Source organism: Sander lucioperca, chromosome 9 (genome assembly GCF_008315115.2).
Source record: "Sander lucioperca isolate FBNREF2018 chromosome 9, SLUC_FBN_1.2, whole genome shotgun sequence".
Classification (NCBI taxonomy): domain Eukaryota; kingdom Metazoa; phylum Chordata; class Actinopteri; order Perciformes; family Percidae; genus Sander; species Sander lucioperca.
In genome coordinates, this window is record NC_050181.1 from 22,064,045 (window position 1) to 22,091,629 (window position 27,585).

Here is a 27,585-nt window from a genome sequence, read left to right on the forward strand (position 1 = left end):
ACGTCCTCCCTTCCTTGAGACCCGTTATTTTTCTTTATTTCTTGTCTTTCTTTTATGTTTTCTTGTCTATTTTTTATTTTTTTTTACTTCTCTCATTTTTATCTTACTTTTTCTATCTCTTTCCATTCTTTGCTACTTTTTTTTAACTCTTCATGCTCGTCACCTCTAGTCCTTTCTTTTTTCCGTCTTCTTAAGATCTTCTCTACTTGTTACGATTCCTCTAGTTTTTCCTTTCCCTAAATGTTTTTTTTCTCCTTCTCCATGTTTTATCCCCTTAGTTTTTGGTTTTCTCCTTTCATTTACTCCCGTCATACGATCCACACACATCCAAAATGAATATTTTCAAGAAGTATAGAGATCTGTGAAGGAACAAGGCATGCAGTGATGTGTGTTAAAGGAAGGGAAGAGGACAGGAGTGAATAGGACAGAGTGCACAAGAGAGCACCCTTGGGCTCCTCTGTCTATTTTCAGACTGGGTGTCAGATAGAAGTTCAGGCCATTTTTTCAGTTCTTTAATGACTCTGCTTAGGAAACACACTTCTTCTTGGCCTGACAAAGTTGTGTGTGGAGGCAGTTGGTAGTGGAACATGCTAGCGCGCATTTGACGGCATCACCCAGATGTGCTGATCACCGAGACGAGGAAATCACAAACCGGAGCCCAACTCCTTATCCCCGCTGCTTTTAAAGCAGCCTGTAGACGGAGCGATCCCCGGCCAAATTCACCCGCGTTTGGCGGGTGCTAAAACTCACATTTGTTTGCCTTCCACAATTCATCGCTTACCTGATGTGTCATTCCCCCGTTGCCTCTACACCAGTGCCGTGTGTAATGTGCACGCGCTTGGTTTAAGCCAGTGGTTCTCAAAGTGGGGTCCGGGGACCCCCAGGGGTCCTTGAAGGGGTTCCAGGGGAAAAAGAAAAGGAATCATTTATTTTCACTATAATTTCATCCATAAGTAACCCAATGACAGATTGCATGACTATTTTGCTCATGGGTTTCATTCACTTTCTGTAATAAAACAAAAATTCTATCGGGTAGGGTACCCTGGGACAAAGTCTTATCAGATGGGGGTCCGTGGTCTAATTTGTGTCAGTTTAGGGGTCCTTGATGTGAAAAAGTTTAAGAACCACTGGTATAAGCACATCAAAGCAGTTGCTGATAAAAGGCACGATAGTTTTGTTTGGGGAAAAGAAAGGCCTTCACATTTTTGTTGGAATTTTCAACCAGGGCGGTGGCAAGTACGAGAAAGGCTGCCTTTGACTTAGATAGGCAGGGAAAACCCTGGTCAGATCATACAGACTGCACAATAAGTTTTATCCTAGTTGCTCTCCAGTTTCGACCCTTGAGACACAAACACTAAGAGGCTGTCCCTGGAGACAAATGCATTGATACCATAGGCAAGTAGCTCAGGGAGCTTAATTCCACTCTATTATACCATCTTTGAGAGACAGCTCTGTCAGTGAGGTGTGTTTATGTGTCTAGAAAGAAAACCGAGATTGTGTGTAGTCTCTGTGTGTGTGCTCTGCTCAGATCGTATTCTTGTAGCAGCTGTTGACAACAAGAAGCAAAACTGCAGGGTTTCTGCATCTTCTAACAAGGTCTTCTAAAAGCTTTGAAAGGCCCTTAGATAGTGTCCAGTAAGGGATTTTACTTCTTAAAATACTCTACATCTTGATCTCTTTAAGTCCAAACAAAACTGCATTTTTTTTTAAAGCATCTTCCTTCCTTGATGATTGAAACTGAATACTGGAATAGGACACTGTGTTGAGGAAGAAAACGGCAGTTTGTATTTGATCAGAGGGATAAAGGAAAGAGACTTTGTAAAAGTCAACAAAAAATGAAAGAAAATCATGTAATTCAGTTTCAGGCTTGTCAAAATAAAGCATTTTAAATAATAAAGATATTGCTCAACATTTCATGAAATACACTTTAGATATAGACCGATAACATCGGCCAGGTATGGGTATCATAGTATTTGTCGGCCGCTAATTAACAAGAAATTGCCGTACAGAAATACCAAACTAAGTTTGACATAAATGAAAAACAGTGTCACCATTAGATGGTTTGTCCAATAGAGAGCACTCACACGTTGATTTTTACACTGTAGATTGTTTGTTTGTTTTCACGTGTTTTTGTTTTTATAAAAATGACTATTGGCCGATATATCGTCACCAGATTTTTAAAATTCCAAAATATCAATATCGCCTCAAAAATCCAGTATCGGAAACAGGCAAGCTGGTGAAGCATTCCAGATATGGGCAAAGAAAGGAATAAGTGAAGTAGACGACCTCTTTAAAGAAGGGATGTGTGTTTTGAAAATTTTATTTGCAATGAAAAATTAATAAAAACATTGTTTTAAAAAAAAAAGAAAAAAGAAAAGAGGCTATAATACTTATCTGAGTGAGATGGTTGTGTTGTGGTTTTAGAGGGATGTTCTGGAGCTATTTTTAATGAACATCCACTCAGTACTTCTGCGCAATGTCTCCTGTTTAGATTCAGTTGGCGAGCACAGGTTTGGCTTTGGTCTCTATACAAGACATGATTGTTCCTTATCTGCCAAATCTGGGTCAGAAGCTGCACAAATGCACCTTGCCCGGCTGTGGTTCACCAAGAAACGGTTCCAGCACACAACTCCCCCTAAACCCTCAACGTGTCGTTTTTTACTTTTCTGTAAAGATAGTGTTTTAATTTGTGAGCTTTAGGTCTGCTGTTAGGTGTAGTTTTTCACTTTGGACAGAGCCAGGCCAGCAGTTTCCACCTGCTTCCAGTCTTTATGCTAATCTTACTACAGCCTGTCTTAAGCTCTACTTAATGCACACACATGAGATCCATACCCACCATACCTGTTCTTCTCATTTCACAGAATGATATCATGTGTATTTTCCAAAAATGTTAAAGTAATACTTTAAGAGCTGCAGGGGGTGACCTCTAGCTCACCCTGTAGAGCGTGCGCCCCATGTAAGCTGACTACTTGGCAGCGGCCATGGTTCGAATCCGACCCGCAGCCTTTTGCTGCGCGTCATCCCATCCCTCCATTGTGATTCGTCTCCTTTTAAAAACCTTTATGTATGTATGTATTAGCCCGTTTTCTAATAATACCTAACATCACCACCACCAAACGTCTCCCAAAGTCTTTTAAATATCGGAGTGCATTTTGTTAGCCTCCCAGGCAGCCATTTTGGTTTCTATTCACACCATCAGTATGCAAAGAACACTGGTTAATTTTATTTTTGTCATAGTTCTATTGTCATTTAATAAGTGCTGGTGTGAAGCTTCGACATCCCATACTTGACACACATCGGTTTTTCATGGCGTCCACGTTCCAGTGTTTACCACAACTTGTGAATGCAACGCTGTTCAGCAGCCAACTCTTTAAATGTGGAATGTGTGAGCTTCTTACCAGTATTTCTGACACACCTATATGGAATATTTATCAAATCAACTCCCACTTCCAGCTATAGTTTAGCTGATCGACTGCGATGGATTACAGTTTCCAGTCCAAAAAAGATCTGCTAAGCAAAGTCATGTTTTAGCGAGAATATTGAGCTGTTGTTCCAAACTTGCATTCAGTCTGTTTTGCATTCCTAATGAGGAGTCGACATTTAAATATGAATTGAATCGCCTCTTCTCTCTCTCTGTCTCACTTCCTGTTCTCTATCTCAGGCTTTCATCAACACAGCCAAGGAGATCTATGAGAAGATCCAGGAGGGAGTGTTTGATATCAACAATGAGGTGAGACGCACTTCACTCAGTTTTTTTTCCCCTTCCTTCTCAAACCTCTCCCATTGTTGTTCTCTTTTTTTAGGGCAGTCTCATCCTCTCTTCCAGTCTTTGTTCTCTTCTTTTCCTGTCTTTCTCCTTAGTTTTCCAGCAGTGTGTGTGTGGTTTGCCACGCTCCCTCTCTCCTCAAAAGGAGGGGGGGAAACCCTCTTCTCTGCTTCCTTTGACTCCAGCCAAGCAAAACTCCCTGCGTTCCTCCTCTCCCCTGCTCTATTTTCCACTTGCTCTTTCTTCACTCCTCAGCTCTCTCTCTCACACACACTCTGCCTCTCTCACTTTCTCTCTCTCACACACACTCTGCCTCTCTCGCTCTCTCTCTCTCTCTCTCTCTCTCTCTCTCTCTCTCTCTCTCTCTCTCTCTCTCTCTCTCTCTCTCTCTCTCTCTCTCTCTCTCTTTCCCTCTCACATTCTGTCTCTCTTTCTCGGCATCTTGCCAGCTCATAAATTCCTCGCATCCCACAAGGTCTCAGTCATTCAGCAAAAAAACAAACAGGCAGCCAGCCAGTCTGTAACCTTCCTATCCCTCTAAGTCACTAAGTTTGCTATTCAGTCAACCAGATGGTTATCTTTTCAGTGGTACGGTTATTTAGGCATGAAAGACAAGACACCAAGCCTGTCAGCAAGTATGCACAGCAGATGCATTAGTTATACTACTTTCACTTAAAATTGCAATCTCCAAAAACGCAGTTCACACGTAAAACACTACGCCACATTGGCCGGTTGGTCGGTTTCATAAAAATCTCAACAATAGTGTAAAAAAAAAAAAAAAAAAAAAAGGCTTAATCTGTTCTTTGTCGTTCTGTTTTGGTCAGCAAAAAACAAAGCTGTACATCACCGATCACATCTGGTAAAAATCTTTGTTCTCATTAAACACATTTTCCAGTATCAAGCACCTGAACTAGCATAAATTAGTGCTCACAATGCTACCTGTTGACCAGGCAAACTGTGTTTACTGTGCTGCCACACTGACTAAATGAATGCAGATTACTGACAATTACTGTATTGTGTGTTCAGCTGTACTGATTTAAAATGAGTGATCACAGAGAAAGTTAGAGTTGACGGAAAGCTGTCTTCCTAATGTTATTGCTGTGCAGCACCTGACTACCCAGATGCATTTCAGTGTTTTCCAAAAGTTCAATAATCCTTATCGACGTTAAAACGCACACGCTAGCGTTGTCAGATTTATCCATTCTGGATGACAGTTTTCAGGTGCAAAAAGCATCATCTTAGGACCAAAACAGAGAGAAAAAGATCTTTTAAAACTCGGCTGGCTTTAAAAAATGATACTTGAGAGCTGGGTCTGAAATCAACTGTTTTCTCTGACTGCTACGGTGGCAGGCAAATATTGTTTATTTGTCTGCCACTTATAAAATCTATGCGCTAAATTAAGGAATAACGCTAAATTAAGAAATAACATTTAAATCTGTCCGTGTCCTTGACTTCCTGTCTGTGTCCAGTACGCTTCCATCCTGCAAACATCCGCTGCTTCTCCATTCACTGCAGTTGAAGCCTAAGTGGCAGCAGGAGCATGCATTTCCTGTTTTGGTGCAGGCTCCAGTCGGCTCCTGCAGGGCCAAACTTTGACGGTGCGAATTTGCAAGTTCAGCAATACAAATGTTGATGCACTATGATCGGTTCAGTTCTCTCAATTTTGTTGAATGAAAAGCCGGTGTAAGCCTGATATTCAGCCTGAATTGCCATTTTCTTGCACTTCATTCATTCAGCCCGAGTATGTGTTCATGTTATCTGATTTCTTTTGTTTCACTTTGCCTGAAGTGATGAGTAGCAGGTGGTATATATGGCCACAGACATCATTTTCAGTCAGCACAGAAGAAGCAGTAGCTGTTGCTAAGAGCATTTAACTTCATGTTTTTCACATTTATCAACAAGATGTTGATAAAAGAGTTGTTATTTCTGTATGTGGACTTACAACAACATGTACAGCTGCATTGGTCTCATCCACACTTGTTGGCATTTTTAATGAATGTAACTAGCTAGCTAGCTAGACATCCCACTCTTAATCCAGATTACAAATCTCTGATTAGTCAACTGTTTCTCCAATTGGAGGAATTAGCGGTCAATGAGAACAGCACCTATTTAGATCACTGAACAAATCTGAGATGTAGGCAGTGATTCAGAGGTCTGGGATTAGAAGGCTGATGTGACCTTAGTGTGGAGGAGGTACTCTGAGTTTACTATCTTCATAAGAAAACTCTTAACCATGTCGTAAATCATGACGTCCCGGTCCACACAGGCTGTCCTCATGCAGCCTACACACGTGTGAAAAATTGTAGTAGTAGTAGTATATGAACAGAAAAGTGTGTGCGTCCTCTGCCTGCGACTATATCTGGCCCTTTAGCCAGCCAGCCAGCCAGCCAGCAAGTACAAATGTTAGACAGTCAGACAGGACTGGAGTCAGCCAGCCAGCCAGCGAATGTTTTTGTTATTAGAAACAGTAAGACGGAGTGAAGGCAGGCCGGCCAGCCAAACCACATCAGCTGACTGGCTGAGGGAGAGAGAGAGGGAAACCCCACCAGAAATGTTGGCAGCCACTATGAGAAAACACTCACACACACTTACTCTCACACACACACACATGGCCTTAGCTCAATAAATGTGATTTAAAGGCATACAGTGTTTCCCAGAGGTACCACTGCTACTGAGTGTAGGAGGGGGAGTTACACTGAGAGGAAGTGAGATAAATATAAACAGAGGGAGAGAGTAGGCTACAACCACACCAAGAGAGAGATGATGAAACACAGAGAGGGAAAGTGAGCATTACAGTACACGGAGGGAGAGAGAAAGCGCTCTCCAGTTGAGGGGATGAGAGAGATGAAAGAGCAGTGTCTCTCTACCACCCACCTGCCTGCCTCTCTCTCTCTCGCTCTCTGTTTCTCTTTATTAGAAGTGCTTTTTTTCCTCCTTGAGTGCTGCTGGTGTTTCCCTTACCTTTGTGCAGCGCAGCAGCACCTGTTGCTTCCCCTATTATGATGTGATCTAATAGGAGCCGGGAAAGCAGGGATGCACTTATGATTCAGTGTTTTTTTGTTGTTTTTTTCATTAAGTGAGTGATTATAATAACTTTCTTTTGTTATTTGGTTAGAAAAAGATTTCTCGTCATGATTAAAAACAAATGACATAAGAGTAAAACAAGGTTAGGGTTTAGTATTCATTACCTCTATCCACATAATAATCTGCCCATGGCCGTATTGATCTGTTAGACGGCTCTGGGGCAAAGATTTGCTGTTGGGACCCCCTTGAATCTCCACCTGGTCACCTCCCGCCCACTTTGCATTGTGTGTACCCTGTCGCTTCCAAGTTACCATCAACTACAGCCCACACAGCAGACTATACATGACAGCCTCATATTTAGACCAGACACACGGGTACACCTATGTTTGAATAAGTACCCAGTCTCACTAGGGTACTGGCATGGCAGAGTTAATCATCCTTGTGTGGCTAGGTGGTGAGCTAACTGATGACATGCTAGCTGGGAAAAATTCAAGCACTAGCCAGCCACAATAGCCCACAGGGAGACTCTTCGTGGACCGCTACGACTTGGAGATAGCCAATCTAGCACAGTAGCTAGCGAGCTAATATGCTATAATGTTATGTTGTTATTTGAAGAAATTAGTACAGTGGGCACATTTCAACAGGAACTTATTGAAAATGACGTTTGTTGTCTTGACAATGGCCCTGTGCTCATCTGATATTTCTGTAGACATTGTAAACACATCTGATGGAGGCTGGAGATATAGAAATGAAAAAGTAAATTATTCCGAGGGGATCCTCATGTGGTTTCCGAAATCTGATCAAGTTTGCATGAATATTTATAACGAATAAAATGTCATATTCTGAAAGGTTAGCGAATGTATTGCATTGTTGTTTTAATCACAATGTGTCAAATGTAAATAGAGGTGATAGAATAACACCGGAGGTTGATTAACAGCTTTACTGTGGTTTTCTTATTGCTGTATCGAGATTTACAAATTTTTGAAGGACAGTTGTGTTATGTGCCTCTTCACGGTTTAAATTCTTCAACAGTACAAGTAGACACGCAATTAAGGCTACTCAAAACTGGTCTACTGACCCCTCCAGCTGAGTGTCACGTGACCCTCGCCGTCCCCCATAGCCCACAAGGCTAGCTGGCTAGAAAGCTAACTGCCGGTTAGAAAGCTAACTGCCAGTTACAGGTAGTTAGCTTTCCTGGTCCCTGGTTGCTTATTCAAGTTTATTCAAGAGACATATTTGTAACATGGAGTCCACAACTGACTGTAAACCGTGCCTCTTTTGTGGCGCAGTTAATACTGCAGCAGAGGGTGGTTATGTAAAAGTGTATGGTGCAAAACTGCTAATATGATAGCTTAATCTATTTTGGTCTCCCTAGCCCTATCTTACATCAAACCTCAGCACTGTCAAGATGGTGGCTTAATGGCCAACCGCACAGATTTGCATGTCTACGTCTCTAAATGTTGGTCTGCTACCTTACCCCAGATTTTCTGTTTAGATTAATTTGTGCTAATTTGATTAAAGTGCTCATTATGCTTTTTCCCTTTCCTTTATTGTGTTATATATCTTTTTTGTGCACGTTATAGGTTTACAAAGTGAAAAAGCCCAAAGTCCACCCCAAAGGGACTTACCGTCTCCAACAGAAAACACTTTTCACAAACTGCTCCAAACAGCTCTATTGTAGTCCAGCCTTTACTTCAGAGACAAACGTGGTCACTTTGTAACACACGTTATAATGCTCGCCTAGCTGCTAGCGTGGCACGCCCTCATACTCTGCTTCTGACTGGCTAGTAGTCCTTACCTAGGTACTGCGCATGTGCGACTCCCAACAAAGATGGAACAGAAGTGAGATGTCTCACTCTGTAGCTAAAACAGAGAGCTCAACACACAGGGTGAAAAGAGGAGCTGCAGCAATGTGCAGTACAACAAAAATATGGTGTTTTTTGAAAATTAAACCATGTAAACTTATTCTGATATAACCTCTAAATACAATTATGAACCTGAAAATGAGCATAATATGAGCACTTTAAACCCAATTTTATACAGGAATAATTTACAAATTATTGTAGAAAATGTACTTGCCCACAAAGTATTGCAGTATGAAACGTAAGGATAGACCGGGTTTTTCCACAAAATAACACACTTTCTTATTATACCAACAGATGTAGTCATTTTTTTATTGACATGATCCGTTTTCCTACTGTGCTGTTTGTTTGGTTTTCCTAACCTAATTTCTATCTTATTCTGGATGTCTGTCTCCACACAGGCTAATGGTATTAAGATTGGACCCCAGCATCCTACCACCAACTCCACACTGTCCGGTAGCCAGGGAGGCCAACAGGCTGGAGGGGGCTGCTGCTGAAGCCCCAAAACACACCACCTCCTCCTCCAACCCCAACCCTTCCTCCTCCTCCTCCTCCTCCTCCTCGCCCTCTCCGACTCTCCCTTGCGTTTCTACAGAACTGTCCAGGCTCACTAACAGTTTGTTAACCTTTCTCTCGCTACCGCTCCATTCTTTTCATCCATCCATCCATCCCTCTGTGTCCTTTTCTCTCTCTGTCTATCAGCCATGGCTTTCCTCAGCCCCTTGATCATACCCGAGGGCCTAGGGGCTGTGTCCCCATAAATCAACCTGACTTCCTACAGTCTTACAAGGACAGTCAGTCTCACCTGCAGGGTTAGCCACCAATTTTTTTTTTTTTTTTTTTTTGTTAGATAAATGGATTTTTATCTTTTTATTAAAATAAAAACAAAAGACATGCTGGAATGTGAAGAATTCTGTTCCAGCAGTTTAATTTACACACTCCTCCTAATTCATGAGGTTGTTGTTGGGATATGACTTTATCTCAGAATCATAAAATAAAGGTATATGTTCAGTAACAACATGGTTAGAGATTAAACACACTCTTAACAACTGACTGTATGGAATAAACCATGAAACTTTTTTTTTTTTTTAAATGACGCAGCACGTAGATAGCAGGGCATGTTTCTACATGTTGAGTCAGTTTTCATGCTGTGCCTGTATGTATAGGGACGATATAGGTATTCCAGTATGTCCGTTTGGGAGGTTTAGGAAGCATTCAAGTCATTCTGTATCTTCTGTCCATAAAAACAAAGTGCAAATTATTATGTTTTTTGTGCTTCCTTTCCCTATTTTTCGCCATGTTCTATTGTTCTCTCTCTCTCTCTCTCTCTCTCTCTCTCTCTCTCTCTCTCTCTCTCTCTCTCTCTCTCTCTCTCTCTCTCTCTCTCTCTCTCTCTCTCTCTGTGTCTGTCTTTGTTTCCTTGATGTTGACTTGCAGATGATTTGTATTTAATGAACACTACAAACTGGTTGTGGCTTAAAACGTGTTTTAAAATGTCTGGAGAGAGAATAAAAGACCAAACTGTTGAGTGTGAAAATTGATCCTTTTGGGAACAACAGAAAGGAAAAGCAGGAAAGTTAAAGAAACGTTAAGGGATATTGAGAGCAGCGGCCGCCATTATGAAGTAAAGAAGTAAAAAGAGGACAATTGTTGGAAATCAAGACTTTCTTGTTAACTATATTTATCAGGCACATTTTTGTGTATATATGGCTCTTTAGGTTTCTGTAGCTTCTTTGGGCTGTTTAAGGTGAAGCTTGGTGTTTTGTTGTGGTCTAGTTATTTCTTTACCAGGGCTGGAAGAAAAAAAATAAAACATACTGGACCTTCAAGCAGCTTTTTCGCATTTTTAACAATTCTCATTTAAACCCAAAGGTACTGAGTCGCCCTGTTACATTAGGGTTGGCCATGCCCTTTCTTTTAAATGACAAGTATGAATGATAACAGGCTGTTAACAGGACCGTGTAGAGGCATTGAAAGTCCCTGGTGGAGAACCGACTCCAACTGAAAATGTCAAGGCGTCTCCCTTTTAAGCAAGCAAAGATTTACACCATGAATTAGCTGGCAGATATATAATGTATACTGTTTAGAGCTTGATCGATGACTGCTGCAATTTTTTTTATTTTTTTTTTTTTGGCTTCAAGATCCCCAATGTAATATGCACCATTTTATTGTTATGATCATATTTTATTACTTCAGTTACTTGTTGTTCATCCTCCCCTCTCATCCCCACTTCTCTCTCTTTCTCAAACTGTTTGGTAACGTTAGCTCTGTATCTATTTCTAATGCCAAATTATTGTGGTTACCTGTGTTTTGTCAACAACAAAAAAAATGAGAAAGAATCAACAAAGCCCATGCATTTGTCCTGAAATCCAGCTGCCTGCCTTAACTCCACCCCTGAGAGATTTGGACAGCTGCTAAAATGAATCAAACTGACCCTTTATGTGCAGATAGGAATTTTACCACTAACTAGCTAGTTGACGATGCATTATTCATGCATAGATACACACTTAAGAGATATGTAAAGTGATAGAAACGGGCCTAGTTTGAATTTTGTTGGGGCATTTGAAATTAATCCAAACCCACATGTTGACTTTATTATTTTTATTTTTTCCATCTCCTCCATGCGCACACACACCCAGCCTGCATACAGTATATGCATGCATACGTATATGATGCATACATATATTTCTGTTTATCTAACCTAGCTGTTTTCTCTCAAGGCTAACCGTATAACTGTAGGGAGTTTTTTGGTTTCACAGCAGTACGAGTGAATCTGTTTTCCTCGGCAGTGCGTTCTTCTCTTCTTTTTTCCTTTCTTTTTTTATTCTTAGATATATTCAGACAGTTATTAATCTTATTCTGATGATTATTCTTTGTAAAGCAAAATGTAGTGTGTATGTATGTGTGTGCGTGCGTGCGTGCGTGCGTGCGTGTGTGGACCCAGAGGGGTTACAGGGGGAGGATCAAGCCAAACCTGATGCATCTATCTATCTATCTATCTATCTATGGATTGATCTAGCTATCTTATCTATGTGGCCCTCCTGTCTCGCTCTTCCTGCCTCTCCCCCTCCCCCTCAACGTTATTTGCTGTGTTTGTTCTTTGGAAAAAACAAAACTTAAAAAAAAGAAAAAATGAAAATGCTATCACAATAAACTATAATAAAACATTCTAAACTCTAAACATGTCATTTTGATGGTTATGTGGAGATGGAAAAATACAGTGTTTGAAAAAAGAAAAACTGCATTTGTATTTTCTGTCTTGTTTTTTTGGCCACCCATGGCCTGCCCATGCTGACTTTTCAGTGTACGTACGAACGAATGAATCCTAATGGGTCCACATGCTGTTATATCTGATTTATCCATTAAAATGAGCAGGGAGGGACTTGTGTGCTCTTGGAGCTGTGCCATTCGACCTTCAGCAGTCATGGAGATTGTATTCCCTGATGAAGGTCAGTCAGACAGAGCCTGCCTAATGAATGAAACATTTTTTAACTCATATGTAGTCAGGATAGGTTCGGTGTACGTGCATGAGCTTTTTAGCAATGCTCTACTGTACATTTGCAGGAATACGTCATGTTTTTGGGACATCCGTGTATGTAAACGTGTTAGCTGGGAGGCCACTATAAGCATATTACATGCTAGCATGAAGTGCTGGAGCCAGTGAACTATAGGGTCATTTGGTATTAAGGGTTTATAAGTTTCAACCAATGGCTGTCTTTATTAATGGTTCAGAAATCATTTACCAATGCTTTGATCAATAAGCCATGGATAAGACTACATCTTGGGTTGTGAAAAATAGGAAAGGTTCAGTGTTGTGTGAATGAGCTTTTTAGCAATGCTCTACTGTACATGAAATCCCTACATTTGTAGTGTATGTAAATGTATTAGCTGGAAAGCTACTATAAGCATACTACATGCTAGCATGGGGGTCTGCCCTATGTTCCTACAGCCCAATGGTCCCACAGCCCTATGTTCCCATATTTCTAGGACATTTTCAAAATTAGGTATTGTGTTCCTACATGTCCCTTCAATTTAAGCCCTATCCTCCCACAAGATTATTTAGGGTTAGGATTAGGGGGATAAAATACGATACAAATTTATGAAAAAGGAAATGTGGGAACATAGGGCCTAATTTTGAAAAAAGATTCTTAGAAATGTGGGAACATAGGCACGCTCCCCTAGCATGAAGTGCTCGAGCCAGTGAACTATAGGGGCATTTGGTACCTTTTCTAATTAGGCACAGGGTTGAAAATTAGCACCATCCACCAGCCAAATGCTGGTAAAATATATAAGTGGCTGGTAGATTTTCTTCACTCACCATCCAAAAAAAACTGTTAGTCTATTTGGTGGCTGGTAAAATTTGAACATTCATTGGCTGGTGGAGCTAAAGTTAATTTTGCATCCTGATTTTAGGCACACTTTATTGAAGGGTTTATAATTTTCAACTAATGGCTGTCATTATTAATGGTTCATAAATAATGTACCAATGCTTTAAAGATCAACAATAAGCCACGGACAGTAATACCTCTTGGGTAGTGAAAACTCTCTGTAGCATGGTGGTGTGCATCCTCTAGCGTTGACATCTACTTTTTAGCTAGCTCTTTAGTTCATCAGGAAACGCCTCCAACGCCCCTTTAAAACCACTTTGGTCCTGGAAATGACAAAGATTCCAAAGCCGGCCGCTTTGTGACGCTGTGCTTAGGCACCGTGGTGCTCTGAGTTGCATGCTAACATGCTCACAATGACAATGCTAACATGCTAAAGTTTGCCATCTTACTTTAGCTTTTTAGCATGATAACATTTGCTAAATATAACTAAACAAAAATGATGTGGCTGATAGGAATGTCACTAGTTTTGCTGGTATATGTATCATAAATTAAAGTAGGAATTGTTTTGAGAAATGAACATCAACCTGATAATGGTGCCGGATGAAAAGTTAAGGGATCCCAAAGGTCATTAAAATTCCTCCTGGGGAGGAAACAAATGTGTGTATCAAGCTCCATGGCAATCCATCTAATTGTTGTCAAGACATTTCACTCAAAGACACAAATGTGAGCCTCATGTTGGCACGAGGTAAACCCTTTTTAATATGAATTACACCTGGGGTTTTCCTGCTATCTTATGTCAAAATGTCTGTTGTGAAAAAGGCCTACTGTATTATCAAAAATTACATTTAAAAAAAATCAACTATAGCATCTTTTTCCAGACACTGTGTCCCAGTTACTCTAGTGGATAAATTACAGACCTCGCTGTCAACAGTGTTTCTAGGGACTACGTATTTCTGCTATAAAAGGTAGCTCTAGGAAACTTTTTTGTTTTTGCGTGAACTGCCCCTTTATTTGCAGAAGTCCCCTGATGGTTGTACATTATTATTTTACCATTACACTATCAACAATATGAACATGAGTCTTGTAGAAATGTGACATTTCTAGTACCTCCTAAGCCATGTTGGATAACAGACATGAAATGAAAACACAATTTAATCTACAATAAATGATCAATGCTAGTGTTGTGCAGAAAAATATCAGAACCAGATCCTCTGGTTTGGAACTTCAGGACAAAATATACAAATAAATACAGAGCATCTATGATCATAGGAGTAATATCGCCAGTCACAAAACCCTTAACTAGTAAATCAAGTTCAAAAATATAAACTAAAACAAGAAGTGTCTTAGCAAGTTGTTGTTCCACCACAAGCCTTCAGAACATTTATCAGGTAAAATGCCATCAGATGCAAAGTTATCCGACTAATGTAAAACTTACTAACACACTTAAGACTACAGTAAGTATGTTTAATCAGTATTTAACTGTGATGTACTGGCAATGACAAACAAAACACAACATCTGAGCATGTCATATTTAATAGCTCCCTAGACCAAAGGTAAAATATACATGTGACCCATTTAATAGTTTTATGTTTGAAGGTTCACAGAAGGAGTAGCTTCAGTGTGGCTGTGGTGAGTTATGATCTGTTTCGGCTTCAGATCTCGGAACAGGCAGCTGGCTTTCCCATGAACATCAGATTCATTACAGCAAAACGTTTCTCTACAGGCAAAGAGGAATTATATAGTGTTGCTAATTTTTTTAGGATTATAAATCAAGTGTGATAAACAGGAAGCTATCGGACCTTGTGAAGAAGGTTTTGAAAATTCGTAAAGTAAACCACTTGAGTAAATGTTACTTTGTAACTTTCCATCATTGGGTACCAAAGGGGGATATTGTGAGCTAGTTTCCTGGAAAAGTTTTATTTCTGCACAGAGTTGAGTTGCAATAGGGCCATGTTAGTTGAACAGGAGGTGTTTGTTGGGAATTAATATGTGACTAAATACATAAACCGGAGACTAAATAGCTGAAAAAATAACATCAAAATTCTGCAAAACTGTGATCATCTACTGTGCATTCAAAATACTTAAAAGAAAAATGTTTTCTACCTTGAAAAACAGTCCTTCCGCTGTTAGCAAACACAGTGTATCATGTATATACAGTGTATGAAGGACAATAATAAGGTATCTGTAAGTAGCTTTAAAGTCAAATAAAATAAAACTTTTGGTAATGCAGTCTAGACTTTTCACATCTGTACTTTTAACTTCATTATTACTAGGATAACATAACTTTGACTTATATAAAAGCAGACACAATGTTCACGGTGATGGATTACCTAACTCAAGCAATTTTCAAGTCTCTGCATGTTGATTTTCAAAACATACTGAAATGAGCTAAAACCATGGGCTGTCTGAATGGGAGGGACATCTGTTCAAAAACATCTGGAAGAAATATAGAACGTGTATCATTTGTAGTAAATGGGCGACAAAATGCAGAAAACACTGGTATGGTCCTCCTTAGCTAAGAGAATATACTGTGGATGACTTTCATGTAAAACAAAATGATTTTCTAGTGAGAAAAGCATGTAACTCAGTGTTTTTCCTACAGCATATAGGCCTCTCTTCTGAGGACCAGATTGTCATGAAAAGCAAATTACTAATTGTGTCAGAGACATCTGCATCACTGCTGATCACTCACATGCATCTTCATTTCATCATTTTAGGTCAGTCCACTGATTAAACAAAAAAGTCAACATGAAATTCAAATAGGTCTTATACTCCTGGCTGCTACATTACCCACAATGCAACTTGACTTGATTCACGTTTTTTTTTCAGAGTGTGTTATGCTAGTAACAGCCAATGTAGCCTCAAGCAAAGATGAGGAGTGGGCTACAGAGGTATGGTGACCTCACTTCTTTCTGACTCCACATCCCCAGATGTTTTCATTTTCATACCTGTAAGTCTTCAGCCCCGATCAACGCTGACTCAAGTGACATCACTTGAGAACATTTGTCACATTTATCAGCCACAAAAGGCTTTACACAACTTTTTCACATAGGCAGTCCTAACACCTGTAAACAGACTTTTGATGGGTAAAATCGGTGGAGTTCCCCTTTAAGACAAAAACATTAATTAATGATTAATGATAAATTAATGATTTAATTGATAAAAACAAGCCTTTATAAGAGACAGATGCATACAGCACTATTAAAGAGGTGACCCTGTACTCGTGTCAGTCATAATCAGCACACAAGCATTCAAATGAAGTTTCCTGCTCCTGTTGCCTTGACACTTTTCCTGTTTGCACAATCATAGCAATGAAGACTCTTTGACCCAATAGTCACAGAGTCCCTAAAAAAGTTCTGGATTGTCATTATAACTAAAACAAAAACAAGGTTTAAAGCCACTATTACTGATATTTCATCATTCATTTTGGTTTTACTGCAGTCATTTCATTCACAACATAAACCTTTAACACCTAAAATAGCAGAATAGCAGAGCTATCCGGCTATATAGATCACACCCAACCCGACCTAACTTTGTCATCAAACGGTCACTAAAATATTTCCCCGGCCAAGAACAGAGCTCTCTTGATATTGGTTTGTATTAGACTTTCAAACAGGTTTATTGCTTCTATTGTCTTATCATATCTTTCTATTAAAACAATAAAAAAAAAAAAACAACATAAAATGTTGACTTCACTGTCGTAAACACCAAACCCTAGTCAAACAGACGCCCATGCAGCCTATATTTTTTACAATCCCCACAACAAGAACTCACAGAAAGCGTCACACGGGCACGGCGGGGTCAGTGACCGCGCACGCCGCCTGTTTATCTCTATCAGAGATTCTCGGGAGCGCGCCCCCCCTGGCCGAGGAAGGTGAGCGAGTGTCTGGAGGGGAGGACTCGGGAGCGCGACCAGCCGAGGGATCGATCGGATTAAACTCGATTTGAGTGAAATTAACACAAAGGAGAGAAGAGCAACGCACACTCGTTGGCGAGGTCGCGGATGCGAGACACGCCGGAGAAATATTTCATGAATAACAAACTTGAACTTTTTTCCTCTGTTTATTTATATTTCAAACGAAAAAGGACCACGGTGGATTTTTTTTCGAGCAAGCGGAGATACTAACCCTACTAACGAGGAGTTGATTTGATAAAAAGCCCGAAGTGACCGAGCTTGTTGGGTAAGCTAACAAATCCTCCTTTTGAATGAGTGCATTTTAAATTTTGTCGAGCATAATTGAATATGAATGTGAGGGTTTCATAGTAACCACTGATCCTGAATCAAACCCGTTTATATTACAGGCTATCTTCATAGTAAGTTTTCCATAGTTTTCCAACGTAATCGCACTCTTTAATCAGTCGTGCGAGTTGGGGTTTCAGCCCTATTGGCATTTCATTCAGGGCTAACTCACTGGAAAGCTTATGTTTAAGACCGCTGGTTTATTTAGCTCCTGTTTTATTTTCTCATTTGAGCAGAAAGTCATTGAAGGTCTATGTAGCTGCCATGCCGACATGCTAACAATAGCAAGTTTAGCTTTGCCACCCGCTGCATCGCTCCCACACACGCACAACAGTCCCGTAGATAGTTGAAAAGTGGAAAGAAAAATCTCCAGCACTGCACGGAGAGCCTCTCTGTTTCGGAGTCCTTTCCCTTGACAACTTGTTGAATTTGGTAAAATAAAATATTGACTTAATGCAGTTTTAAAGTGTAAGTGTTAGCCCTGTTAGCTAATTGTGTTGAAGCTTCTAGGAGACACGAGGTGGCTCGAGCGTAGAGGTGAGTCACTGGCCGACTGAATGAGCGGAGCTCTCTGAGTGAGATTCCCAGCGGACAATACTTGGCATATATCGCCAAAAACGCTTCGCCAGAGTAGCCTATAGTTTAAACGTGTCTACACGAAAGTATAAATAATAGTTTTATTTCCACTAAATACGTGTGTTTTTGTAAGGGGATACTGAAGTGTCCGTAATAGTCGCTAGTTTATTGGACGGAAGGGACAGAGCAGTGGAGGAGAGGGGGGGTGGGGGCAGTGAGGCCAGGCGGTCATTCCATACAATCGTGTTTTTCCACGTTTTACATTACCAAACCCAATTTTTAAATGTCAGAAACATACTCTCGTCCTTGTGTACAGCTTTGGAGTAGGGAGAAAAGTGTTTTACTTTAATAAAAACCGAGATGAACGAAGCGTTCCCTGGTCCGGAACGACGTGCGAATTACCGCTGATAGGCTAATTAGCCGTGCTAGCCGCTGGAGGTTAGCCCAGCGCTAGGACACAAGTTCTGCTAGCCTGCTAGCCAGCTCTCTTCCCCATTGTGTACGGGCAAAGACCACTTTTTAGCCCCCCCCGAGCTAGCTAGTAACCTGCTCGGGGCGGTTATCGGTCGAAGCATAGCTCTTGAGCAAGGAAATTAACTTTCCGCATTTTCGCTTTACTTTTTGGCGAGGTTAAAAGGCAAAGTACGTCCTTTCCGTGTTTCGGCTTTTGTTATGAGAGCTTGTTTGTAATGTTACATTGTATCCAGCGACCGAAGTTTGGTAACCTCTGCGGTTACACTTGTTACATTATGTGGACGGGCGAAAACACAGCTCAAAGCACCTGCCCATGTACTTCTCACTAGTCACAGCAACACATACACAAACGGTTGTGTTTTTTTCTTTCTTTATAATGCAACTTTATTTCGTGTGTCGCTTGCCCTCTTTCTCCATTATGTGTTCTGTAATCGGTCAACTTGCATAATGGTCACCCTGTCGCTCTCACGTAACTTTGGCTGCGCTATCATTGGAAAAAAACGCGAAGTGTATCGCCAAAACACACACATACACACTTCGGTATTCATTTTAACATGGTGGTTTTATTCGCATTCAGTGTACATGTGCTGGTTCGTTATTTTTCCTCCTCTTGTCTGCTATAGAGTCAGAAGCTGCTACCCCACCACCTTGTGTCTGTGAGCCAAGATGGCAGCTAGTCATGTTTAGTGGGACACAGAGGGAGAGATAAGAGGCCCCGACCACACACAGCACACAACAGATGTTCAGCACTATTTGGTCTCTCTCCCGTTTGTCTGTCTCTCTCTTTTCTTGTGGTAAAAGTTGACACTCTTCCCCCATTCAGCCACAAGGCTGCCTTGGTTTGTTAAAGAGGCAGTTGGCCTGAACTAAGCTAAAATTATAAATTAAAGAGGCAGTTGGCCTGAACTAAGCTAAAATTATAAATTACCCCTATTTGATCCGCATATAGTGACAGCTCAGATTCCTTTTTTGAATTTAAGATTGTATAGGTTAAATGACCCAATCCAAGCATGTGAGTGCTAGTTGTATTCTGCTTAGGGAGTTGCCTGTTTTTTTTTAATTTAAACTCAAGTTGGCTTTTTCTAGAAGTTGGCTTTGATTGTCTTGAATTTGGCTAGGAGGCCTTGGATTAAACAAGCCCTGACACTGACATTATTATTATATTTCACTTAGGGTAAGATATGGCGATACACCACATGCAGCAAAGTGACTCATACCCTACGAAACACAAAATTGATTTACCATTTAATTGAGATTTCACAGAATTATGCAATTAAATTTCCAGTCTACTATCCATGCACTGGTGCTCGTTCTCCACATGTACAGTATTCCCCCATTATCTTATTTTAACACATTCAAACTAACATTTCTAATGACCATAAAGATTTAACCGTGCTACTGTATGCCATGGCCTTGTTCAGTCACATTAGCTTTTTGTTTTGAACAGGTGTCCCATCAATGTGTCACGCTTTTGAATAAGCTGTTCCCTGTTATTTTGACCTATGAATTGTTAGTGTGATCAGCTTTGGTTATCTGAACATTTTCACTCCTAACGTGCTACCTTCTATTGACCTTACTCAGAGCAAGACAGCTAAACGTATGACGGTGTAGGAAAAGGGGCCAAATGAGGAGAGGCCAAAGGCAAAATAGGTCTGAGTATACGAATGAGAGATAAGAAGTCAGTAGTGCCCCTATTGGCGTGCAGAGAGCACTATAACTTGTAGCTGACAACAGTGACGTTGTTGTACTCTGCTAGTCAAAATGGCCATTGTTCATGTCTTTGACCATCCCATCTCATTTGACTCTCTTTGCTGTGTGTTCTCCACCAGCGTACCTTGCTAATCTTTTACTACTTAAGAGTGTAACTCATCAGTCTATTAGGTTTGGAAATTGCTCTCTTTAATCTCACCTTAATTTCTCTCATTTAGATGAAATAACCCTTTCATATATTAAATTATCAGTTCACAACATTTTCTGCAGAATGTTTTTATATTAATATGGATTTTTCCTCTGGAGGCTGAGAGGAAATTTATTTCAAAAGCACATTTTCACTTTCAACGTGAGTTATTGCCCTACTATTCTAAAATGAATTAATGTCGAACTGGAAGCATTAGCAGCACACACTCACATACTTGGTCCATTTAGGTGCCAAAGTTGATTTGCAAATTCAAATGTATTTGCAACATTTGACACAATCAATTGTCATGTCAATATTTTGCAGCTCTAGTATGTTTTTATTATCACCCACGGAGTGTGAAGTAAAGTGACTTGACTAGATGTATTAAACATGGCCTTATGGCCTTGTCCAAAAATAGAATAAGAATGAGAGTAATGTCTAAGATACTCATGTCACTGTCAAATTGACTGTTTATGTGAACAATTCTTCACAATAATTGGATAATAGCCCAACAAAAAGATAAAATCCGAAACACTTTAAAGTAATTTATTTTATATATATATATATATATATATATATATATATATATATATATATATATATATACACACACACACACACACACACAAGCTTTGGGTAGTTGACAAACGGTTAAATCCTATCACCAAGGGTGGAATTTCCACTGTGGATGCGGGAAACAGTCCAGAAACGTTTTAGATCAGTTTTATCCCCCGCTCCATTTTTACAGTCAGTTTTAAGTGAATTGCTAAACTTTCTCAACATTGTCATTGAGTGCCATCTCTCAGACCATGCTGCCTTTACCAGCTAATGGGTAGAGTTCTTCGGAGGCCGTACACAGCCTTGCAGCAAGCTCTGCAGGGAATTCTACTTTCTTAGCAACATAAAAAATACACCATATCATGTATATTTTTAGTTTTAACATTTTGAGTTACAGATGAGATGACAGACATTACTAAAAAGACACTGTAGCTGAACATCGATAAACAACATCTTAATATAGTGCTTTTGATACAGAAATTGAAAGCGTCAGGCTGATAAATCTGTATTGATTTCATTCTTTATATGATTAAAGTTGCAAAAACATGATCTTTATGCCATAGGTCTCTTCTCTTAAAATTGAAGGTTAAAGATAGAAGCATGGCTAGAAAAAGCACAATAACCAGTTTTTGTTGGCTGTCAGCAGGTGCCCTCATGACTTTTTTTTTTTTTATTCAGTTAGAAAGTAATGGCTACGAGTTTTTGGGTCAATGCAGATTTTTACCAACTTGACTTTTTTTATACTAGTATTCTCTGAAACACCAGAGGACGTACATACAAAATAGGTGAATAAGCAAGAAGTAGTAGAAAAGTAGTCTGGCTATCACCAGACCAAGCTCAGTCTTTTAAGTTTGAACATTAGTCTGGGGAGTCTGCTCTGTATTTTCTACTGCACAAGAGGCGTGATCAACGGGCATAGTTCAAATGACTCTGTACGCAATTGGATAGTCCTTCAACCAATCAGACCAACGATCCGGGTGACGTAGCAGCGACAGCGGCATCAATGGGTTGCTGTGCTTCGGTGGCCGCCATGTTGAATGTAAAAAAAAAAACTGCTTGCCGTTGCTTCTCTATCGTCATCGTGTTAAACCCGCCAATAGCGCGCCAGGTGGATAAGCCAGTTTGTGATTGGTCCCCGCAGATTTGTAACGGAAGCAGGATGGAAAAATGTACAGCTTTCCAGCCTGAGCTGCAGGGGGAAATCAAATCGCCGGCAGATCGTGCTGGGTTTACCCAGTCTAGTAGAAAAGAGAGCAGACGTAAAGGAAAGCAGGCTGCCTGGCAACAGTAGTAAACACATCCATGATAAACATAGATGTTTGTAGAGGCGAAGCTGCTCGGCCAGTCTTTCCAAACGACCATGATATACTGAAAGAGCAGCGCGCGCCTAGTTACAAAAATTAGGAGGGGCACGACAACGCGGCGAGATAACTTGCGGAGCCTTTGCGCTGGAAACGATAATCGCGGTGACGTCATTTTATGGCTCGCGCCGGGAACACCGCGGCTACCATAAACCTAGCTTTAGAGGCCAATACTGAGCAGACATGTTCCCTGTGTAGGGTAGATGGCACCTGATGCTGCAGTGCTCATGTTAGACAGTTTAATGTTGGGTATCTGAGCCAGGGTACTGGTGTTTGTTAGAGTGGCCATTTTGTCTCCTATCATCATGTGTCGTGGATGGCAGCCCTGTTAGCAGAGAAGTGGTGCTGTTGTTTGTCTTCATCTCTTTCATCTTCGCTCCACCTCCACCCCTCACTCACCCACCCACTCACTCCCTCTCTACCCATGCATGAGATCCCTCCTGTTCTTTCTACTCTTCATTCTCACCCTTTCCATCCCTCTTTCTATCTCTCTTCATCTTTGCCTGCTTGCCTGTTTCCTCCCCTCCCCTACCTCCCTCCGGTCCTCTCATTTCCAGCCAAAAGGTTAGCGGGGGTCTTTAGCACCGTGGTGACATTCAAAACTGAGTGTCATCGCTGTCTCTCTCTTTCTCTCGCTCTCTCTCTCATCCCTTCCTCCCTCCCTCCCTCTCACCTGTCTCTCCCTCTGCCCCCTCCTCCTCCGCACTCGCCTCCCCCATCCCCCCATCCTCCTCCTGCAGCGAAGGCCTTCTGGACCAAGTGCTGTGCCTAGAAGAGAGGCTGGCGTTGATACAGCTCTCAAGTGTTTGTGTGTGGGCTGTATGTGTGATAGAGGAGACGGCCTGTCAAGTACATCTTTGACCCATATGTGTGTGTGTGTGTGCCTTTTTAATCTATCCTTGACCTCTCCCAGTGTTGATGTGTGGCATATCCTGTTTTTCCTCTTCATCCTTCAGCTCTCGTGCTCCATCTAACCTTACTGCTGCTGGGAAACAAATAAGCAAAGCTTAAACCCAGGGATCTCCACTGGAAATATTTGGGAGTTGTGTGTCATCAGCTGCTGATGAATCCCATCGCTGAAAAGTGGCGCCACGAAAATCTCATCAGTTTCTCGATGAGCGCTGTGGTTTAATGGCACTGTTGTGGCATACGCACATCCTTCCACCTCTCCTAGTTTTCTATCACCATTTCTCTCCGAGTGATTCACATGGCTGTTGAAAGGTTAAGTGCTGCTTGCTTGTGGATTCAACATCCAGTTAGGAAGATGAAGATGGGTGCAAGGTCAGTGGCGAGAGATGTATTAAAAAGGAATGTTAACCCCATGCAAGAGAGGACTTATGTATCTCTCCAGTAAACCTGTTCCTATCACACCTCTTCTTAAATGACTGTTGCGTACATTTTTGGTAGCTAATGTTGGTCATTATTTATAGCACTCAAATGACTCAAACGCCAGCAGCTGGATTTTCATCCTGATGAAAAATGTAACTCGGCTGTAGTTGTAAAAAAAAAAGTGCTTAGGAGGTCCTGAGCTGGATTCAAACCCACAACGGAAGCACTTTTGATCCTGTAGAGCGCATTGACTCTGGAAAAAGGGGTGTGTATGTGTGTGTCTCAGGGGAGACGTTACCCCACAGCTTTATATGAAGGACTCTGGAAGTTAATTGGTTGTTAGCAGGCAGGCAGGTGGGGCAGGGAGGGGAACTGGCCAATCTCTGGGGACACAGTTCAGACCTGCCTGTCCCCATTGGTCTAAAAGGGCATGTCAATAGCAGTGATTGATTAGGGAGGTGTGGGGGTAGCATGCTAGAGTGTGTGTTTCTCTTTGCTCTTGCATAAAGGAATAGTTTAGTGTCTTCAGTATTGTGGGAAATTCCTCATGAAAACCCTTTCTTTGGAAGTTCATATCTTATTCATATTTTGTTTAAAAATGAAAATCTAAACTGAGAAACAGAATGGTACTGCCTGTGATGTTGCTCAGAAATATTTCCAAAGCTTCATCTTAATCTCTCGTCACAGGGATGACGCATCTCTCAACAGCCCAAAACCACTAGTGGTTTTTTTTGAATAGGCTGAAGAGACTCCTAGCTAGTAACGAATCCTGTCGATTTTGAAATGTCTACCCCTTTTGAAAGTTTGACAAAAGTGGCAGGGGTTTCCCCAAAGCCTGTAACAGCTACAGCGATAACTCATTTGCATCATCGAGCAACAATTTCCTCCTCACCTGCAACAGTTTGATTTCTGATTTTTCTTTTAAGTCCATTGACTTTTTGAGCAAAATTCAAGCATCCATATTGAAATATTCACATGAAAAAAAATCTAGTAACAACTAAATCCAGAGGGAAGTTACCTTTTTTAGATGAATTGAAAACACAGGTCTGATGTTGCCAGTCGCTGTGGTTCAGTCATAATACTCCAGTCAGACACTTTGGCGAGGTTAAACCATCATTGGTTGTCATCCTGAAGGGTAGGTATACCTCGTCTGACCTGGCCAGGGTCCGAAATTAACACTCGCCACTCGCCAAATGCGGGTACATTTTCCGTTTGGCGAGTAAATCTCAGAGGGTTATCCGCCACATGACGAGTAAATATTTGTACCAAAATAGTTCTGTTATTCAGTCGTCATTTTGGTGAGGCTGCAGCTACTTTCTTCTGTTCCTCTGCTCTCTGCATGTCTGAGCTTCGCGGGGACGGGCCGACACACGCACCAAACGCCAGCCACCACGTCACTTCTGTTTACTGACAGCTACCGTTTACCTCAGGCTAAATAATTAGCTAGTAAGTGCAGATTTTTGGCAGCCAGCCTTCCAAAAGAAAGCACAATGAAATTAAATGTTAACGGATTATTAACCGTTGACCGACAAGTAGGAAACGGAGTCTCAGTTCACCCGTCTGGGAGGCTCTGACACACTTGCCGCACTTCGTGTCCGCGGACAGCTGTAGGCTTGTACCGGTGTTGATGTTGTGTGCGTTGTCATGGACACGCATGCAGCCAATTTCGGGACGGCTTTCAGGAACCTGCAGGTTGTCATGCTATGTGTCTGCCTGGTATACTCTCGGACGGCCCATTTAACTCGCCAGTCCTCATCACTAGTTTCATGTGTCACGTAGCTCTCCTCAAGCAGAAAAACAGAGGAGCTTGAAACGCAACTTGCTGGTTCAAAGTTAGGACTAGCAAGTTCATTAGCAGTTAAGAAATAGATTGTATAGCCTATTTACATTTTTATCATGCATTTTTCATCTACCGGCCAACTTGGCTGGTGAGTGAAAAAGTTAAATTTGGACAGTGGACCTGGCATCGTGATGTGACTTGAGTGTAGGTCGGATGCTAAAGCGGTCTCATAAACTAGTCAAACATCGGTTGAACGTATGTCATGTATGAATTGAGTTTGAGGTTATAGATGTAGTATATTGCTCAGGTGAGCTCTTAAAGCTTTAGTGCGTGACTTTTTGATATTAAAGGTGCTCTAGCGATGTTGGGTGACGTTACTTCTTTTGTTGACGTTCAAAGTATTGTCAAACAAAAGCTTGCCCCTTCCTCCTCCTCATCCCGTCCCCTCTCCCTCCCTTCCGTGCTTCCACGCACTAACCCCCCCCAACCCCCACCCCAAAATCCTTATCCTTATGTTTGTTTTTGTTGGCGTTTGTGGAGGCTGGGCTGTCTAGAGACTGCGTTTTTTTACAGTGTGTTCAGGGGACAGGCAGCTCGTGGATAGTGAGATAGTGAGTGAGGTTTGCTGTATGTGACAAATGTAGCCTAAAAACCGCGTGACATCGCTTAGAGCACCTTTTTAATGAACGTCTGTTACAGCCAAGCCATTGCCGAGTTGCTACAAAGCTGATTAAGACCATCAGCTCCACACAACTCTCTGTGTTTCTCAGTATGGCTATGTAAAGGAGATTGTGGCGTCCGGTGACTTTCGCGCACAGAAACTCAAGTGAAGATAATGACCTCTTCTGAAGAGTCCATCATGTTTTTTTATAATCCTCCGGGTCCTCCGTGGCTACTAGCAACTGTGTGGAGGAGGGGTGGGGGCCCGTGCGCGATCACGTAGGGCTGTATCATGTGGACGTGCCGACAGTGTTGTCATTACTTAGAATTCCTCATGGGGGAGACAGAAACTACGCACTATAGCTTTAAGAATTGGTATTGTCGGGGTTGTCGAGGGTTTTCAACTGGTGATAAAACCAGACAGTGAGTGCTTGAGTGCGTGTGACTCCAGTCACAATCGAAACGGTGTATTTTTATACAACATTTCACAGCAATAAATCCATAAGCAATAAATCCTTTCTCTTCATCATATGCTGCATTTCACAAGTCCAGAGGAGGACCTTGAATCAGTTTGTGATGTTTTTGTGAATGTGTAGTGACTTGACTGAAGTTAAAGTGGTTGCAGCCAGTTCTTGTGAGTCTGTTTCCGTAGAAATCGCCTCCAACGTCAGGTATGTTAATTTGCTCCAGTTGTAAACGTGTAAGCTTTAAAAGATCCACAGCAGTGTTACTGTTTGAGCCCGTCATTTGCATCGTTCCTGAGAGCTTTTCACTTTCAACAGACGCTGCTCACCTCATCGTCGCCACTACATATCCTTGTCTAGGGAGCATTTATAATAAGAGTTGTAGCCACAAGACAATGTGGAATAAGATTACCACTATATTGAAACTATGGGTGGGGGGAAAATATCGAAAATCTTAAGTGTTGTGATTTTTTTTTTTTTTTTTTTTTTTACCTGTGATTCACCTAAATATTTCTGTTTTTATACGGTACCACTGACAACAACTACATCATATCCGTTTTCTGACCAAAAGCAGAAAATTGTTTATGTTAAAGAAGGAAAAGAAAATCGCAATACTCGATACTATCGAATCGCAATAGAAATCGACTCGGCACCCACGTATCGTGAAAGAATCTAATCAGGACAAAAACATATCGTCCCAGCCCTAATTGAAACAAGTCCCGTTTTAAAACACACAACTCCAATACAGTTTTGTCATCCAGCATGGGACAATATGAAAAGATTTTCCATGCCGGTGTGCCAAAATATAATCTGGTGTAGTCTTTCTTTTGACCTTGAATGTGAAAAATTTAGTGCTGACAGTCTCTGAAAGGTTTTAAAACTGACAGTGCAACATTTTAAAATGATTCCTGTTAGCAAGGAAGTGTTTTACTTATTTAACAAAGCAGAGAATTCACACAATTGATAGTGTAAAACTACATTTAGTCTCTTTTCCATGCTGTACTTCCCTATGTTTTCTATCCCTCTCTTTTACTGTGTCACACATCACATACACCCCTGCATCCCTCACCCTTCTTAATTCACTCACAGATGCAAGTGATTTTCAAAGACTAGACGGAGTCAGTTTCAGAGACCCTATAACTTCTTTAGCTCAGTGGAGCACCTGCTCTCTCTCTCTCTCTCTCTCTCTCTCTCTCTCTCTCTCTCTCTCTCTCTCTCTCTCTCTCTCTCTCTTTCCTTCCTAGCAGGTTCCTTGGCCACCCCCTG

General features: G+C 41.2%; 2 protein-coding genes and 1 long non-coding RNA gene across 4 annotated transcripts in view; 2 read left to right on the forward strand and 1 right to left on the reverse strand.

Annotated features, from left to right (window-relative positions):
- Nucleotides 1-9,731, forward strand: part of rab2a (RAB2A, member RAS oncogene family) — a 29,969-nt gene extending 20,238 nt beyond the window's left edge. The window contains exons 7-8 of the mRNA XM_031310357.2: nt 3,662-3,730; nt 9,054-9,731. Coding sequence (XP_031166217.1) covers nt 3,662-3,730; nt 9,054-9,149 — 165 coding nt within the window. The 3' untranslated portion in view covers nt 9,150-9,731. The remainder of the gene's footprint in view (nt 1-3,661; nt 3,731-9,053) is intronic.
- On the reverse strand, nt 5,690-5,991 carry LOC116057753. The gene is made up of 2 exons (XR_004106879.1): nt 5,872-5,991; nt 5,690-5,776 (listed from the first exon to the last, which is right to left on the reverse strand). It is a non-coding gene; the product is annotated as an uncharacterized LOC116057753 (long non-coding RNA).
- Nucleotides 9,732-16,834: 7,103 nt separating the features above from the next.
- Nucleotides 16,835-27,585, forward strand: part of chd7 (chromodomain helicase DNA binding protein 7) — a 78,742-nt gene continuing 67,991 nt past the window's right edge. For both annotated transcript variants that reach the window (XM_036005186.1, XM_036005187.1), the window contains exon 1: nt 16,835-17,161. The gene's annotated coding sequence lies outside the window, so the exon portion shown is untranslated. The remainder of the gene's footprint in view (nt 17,162-27,585) is intronic.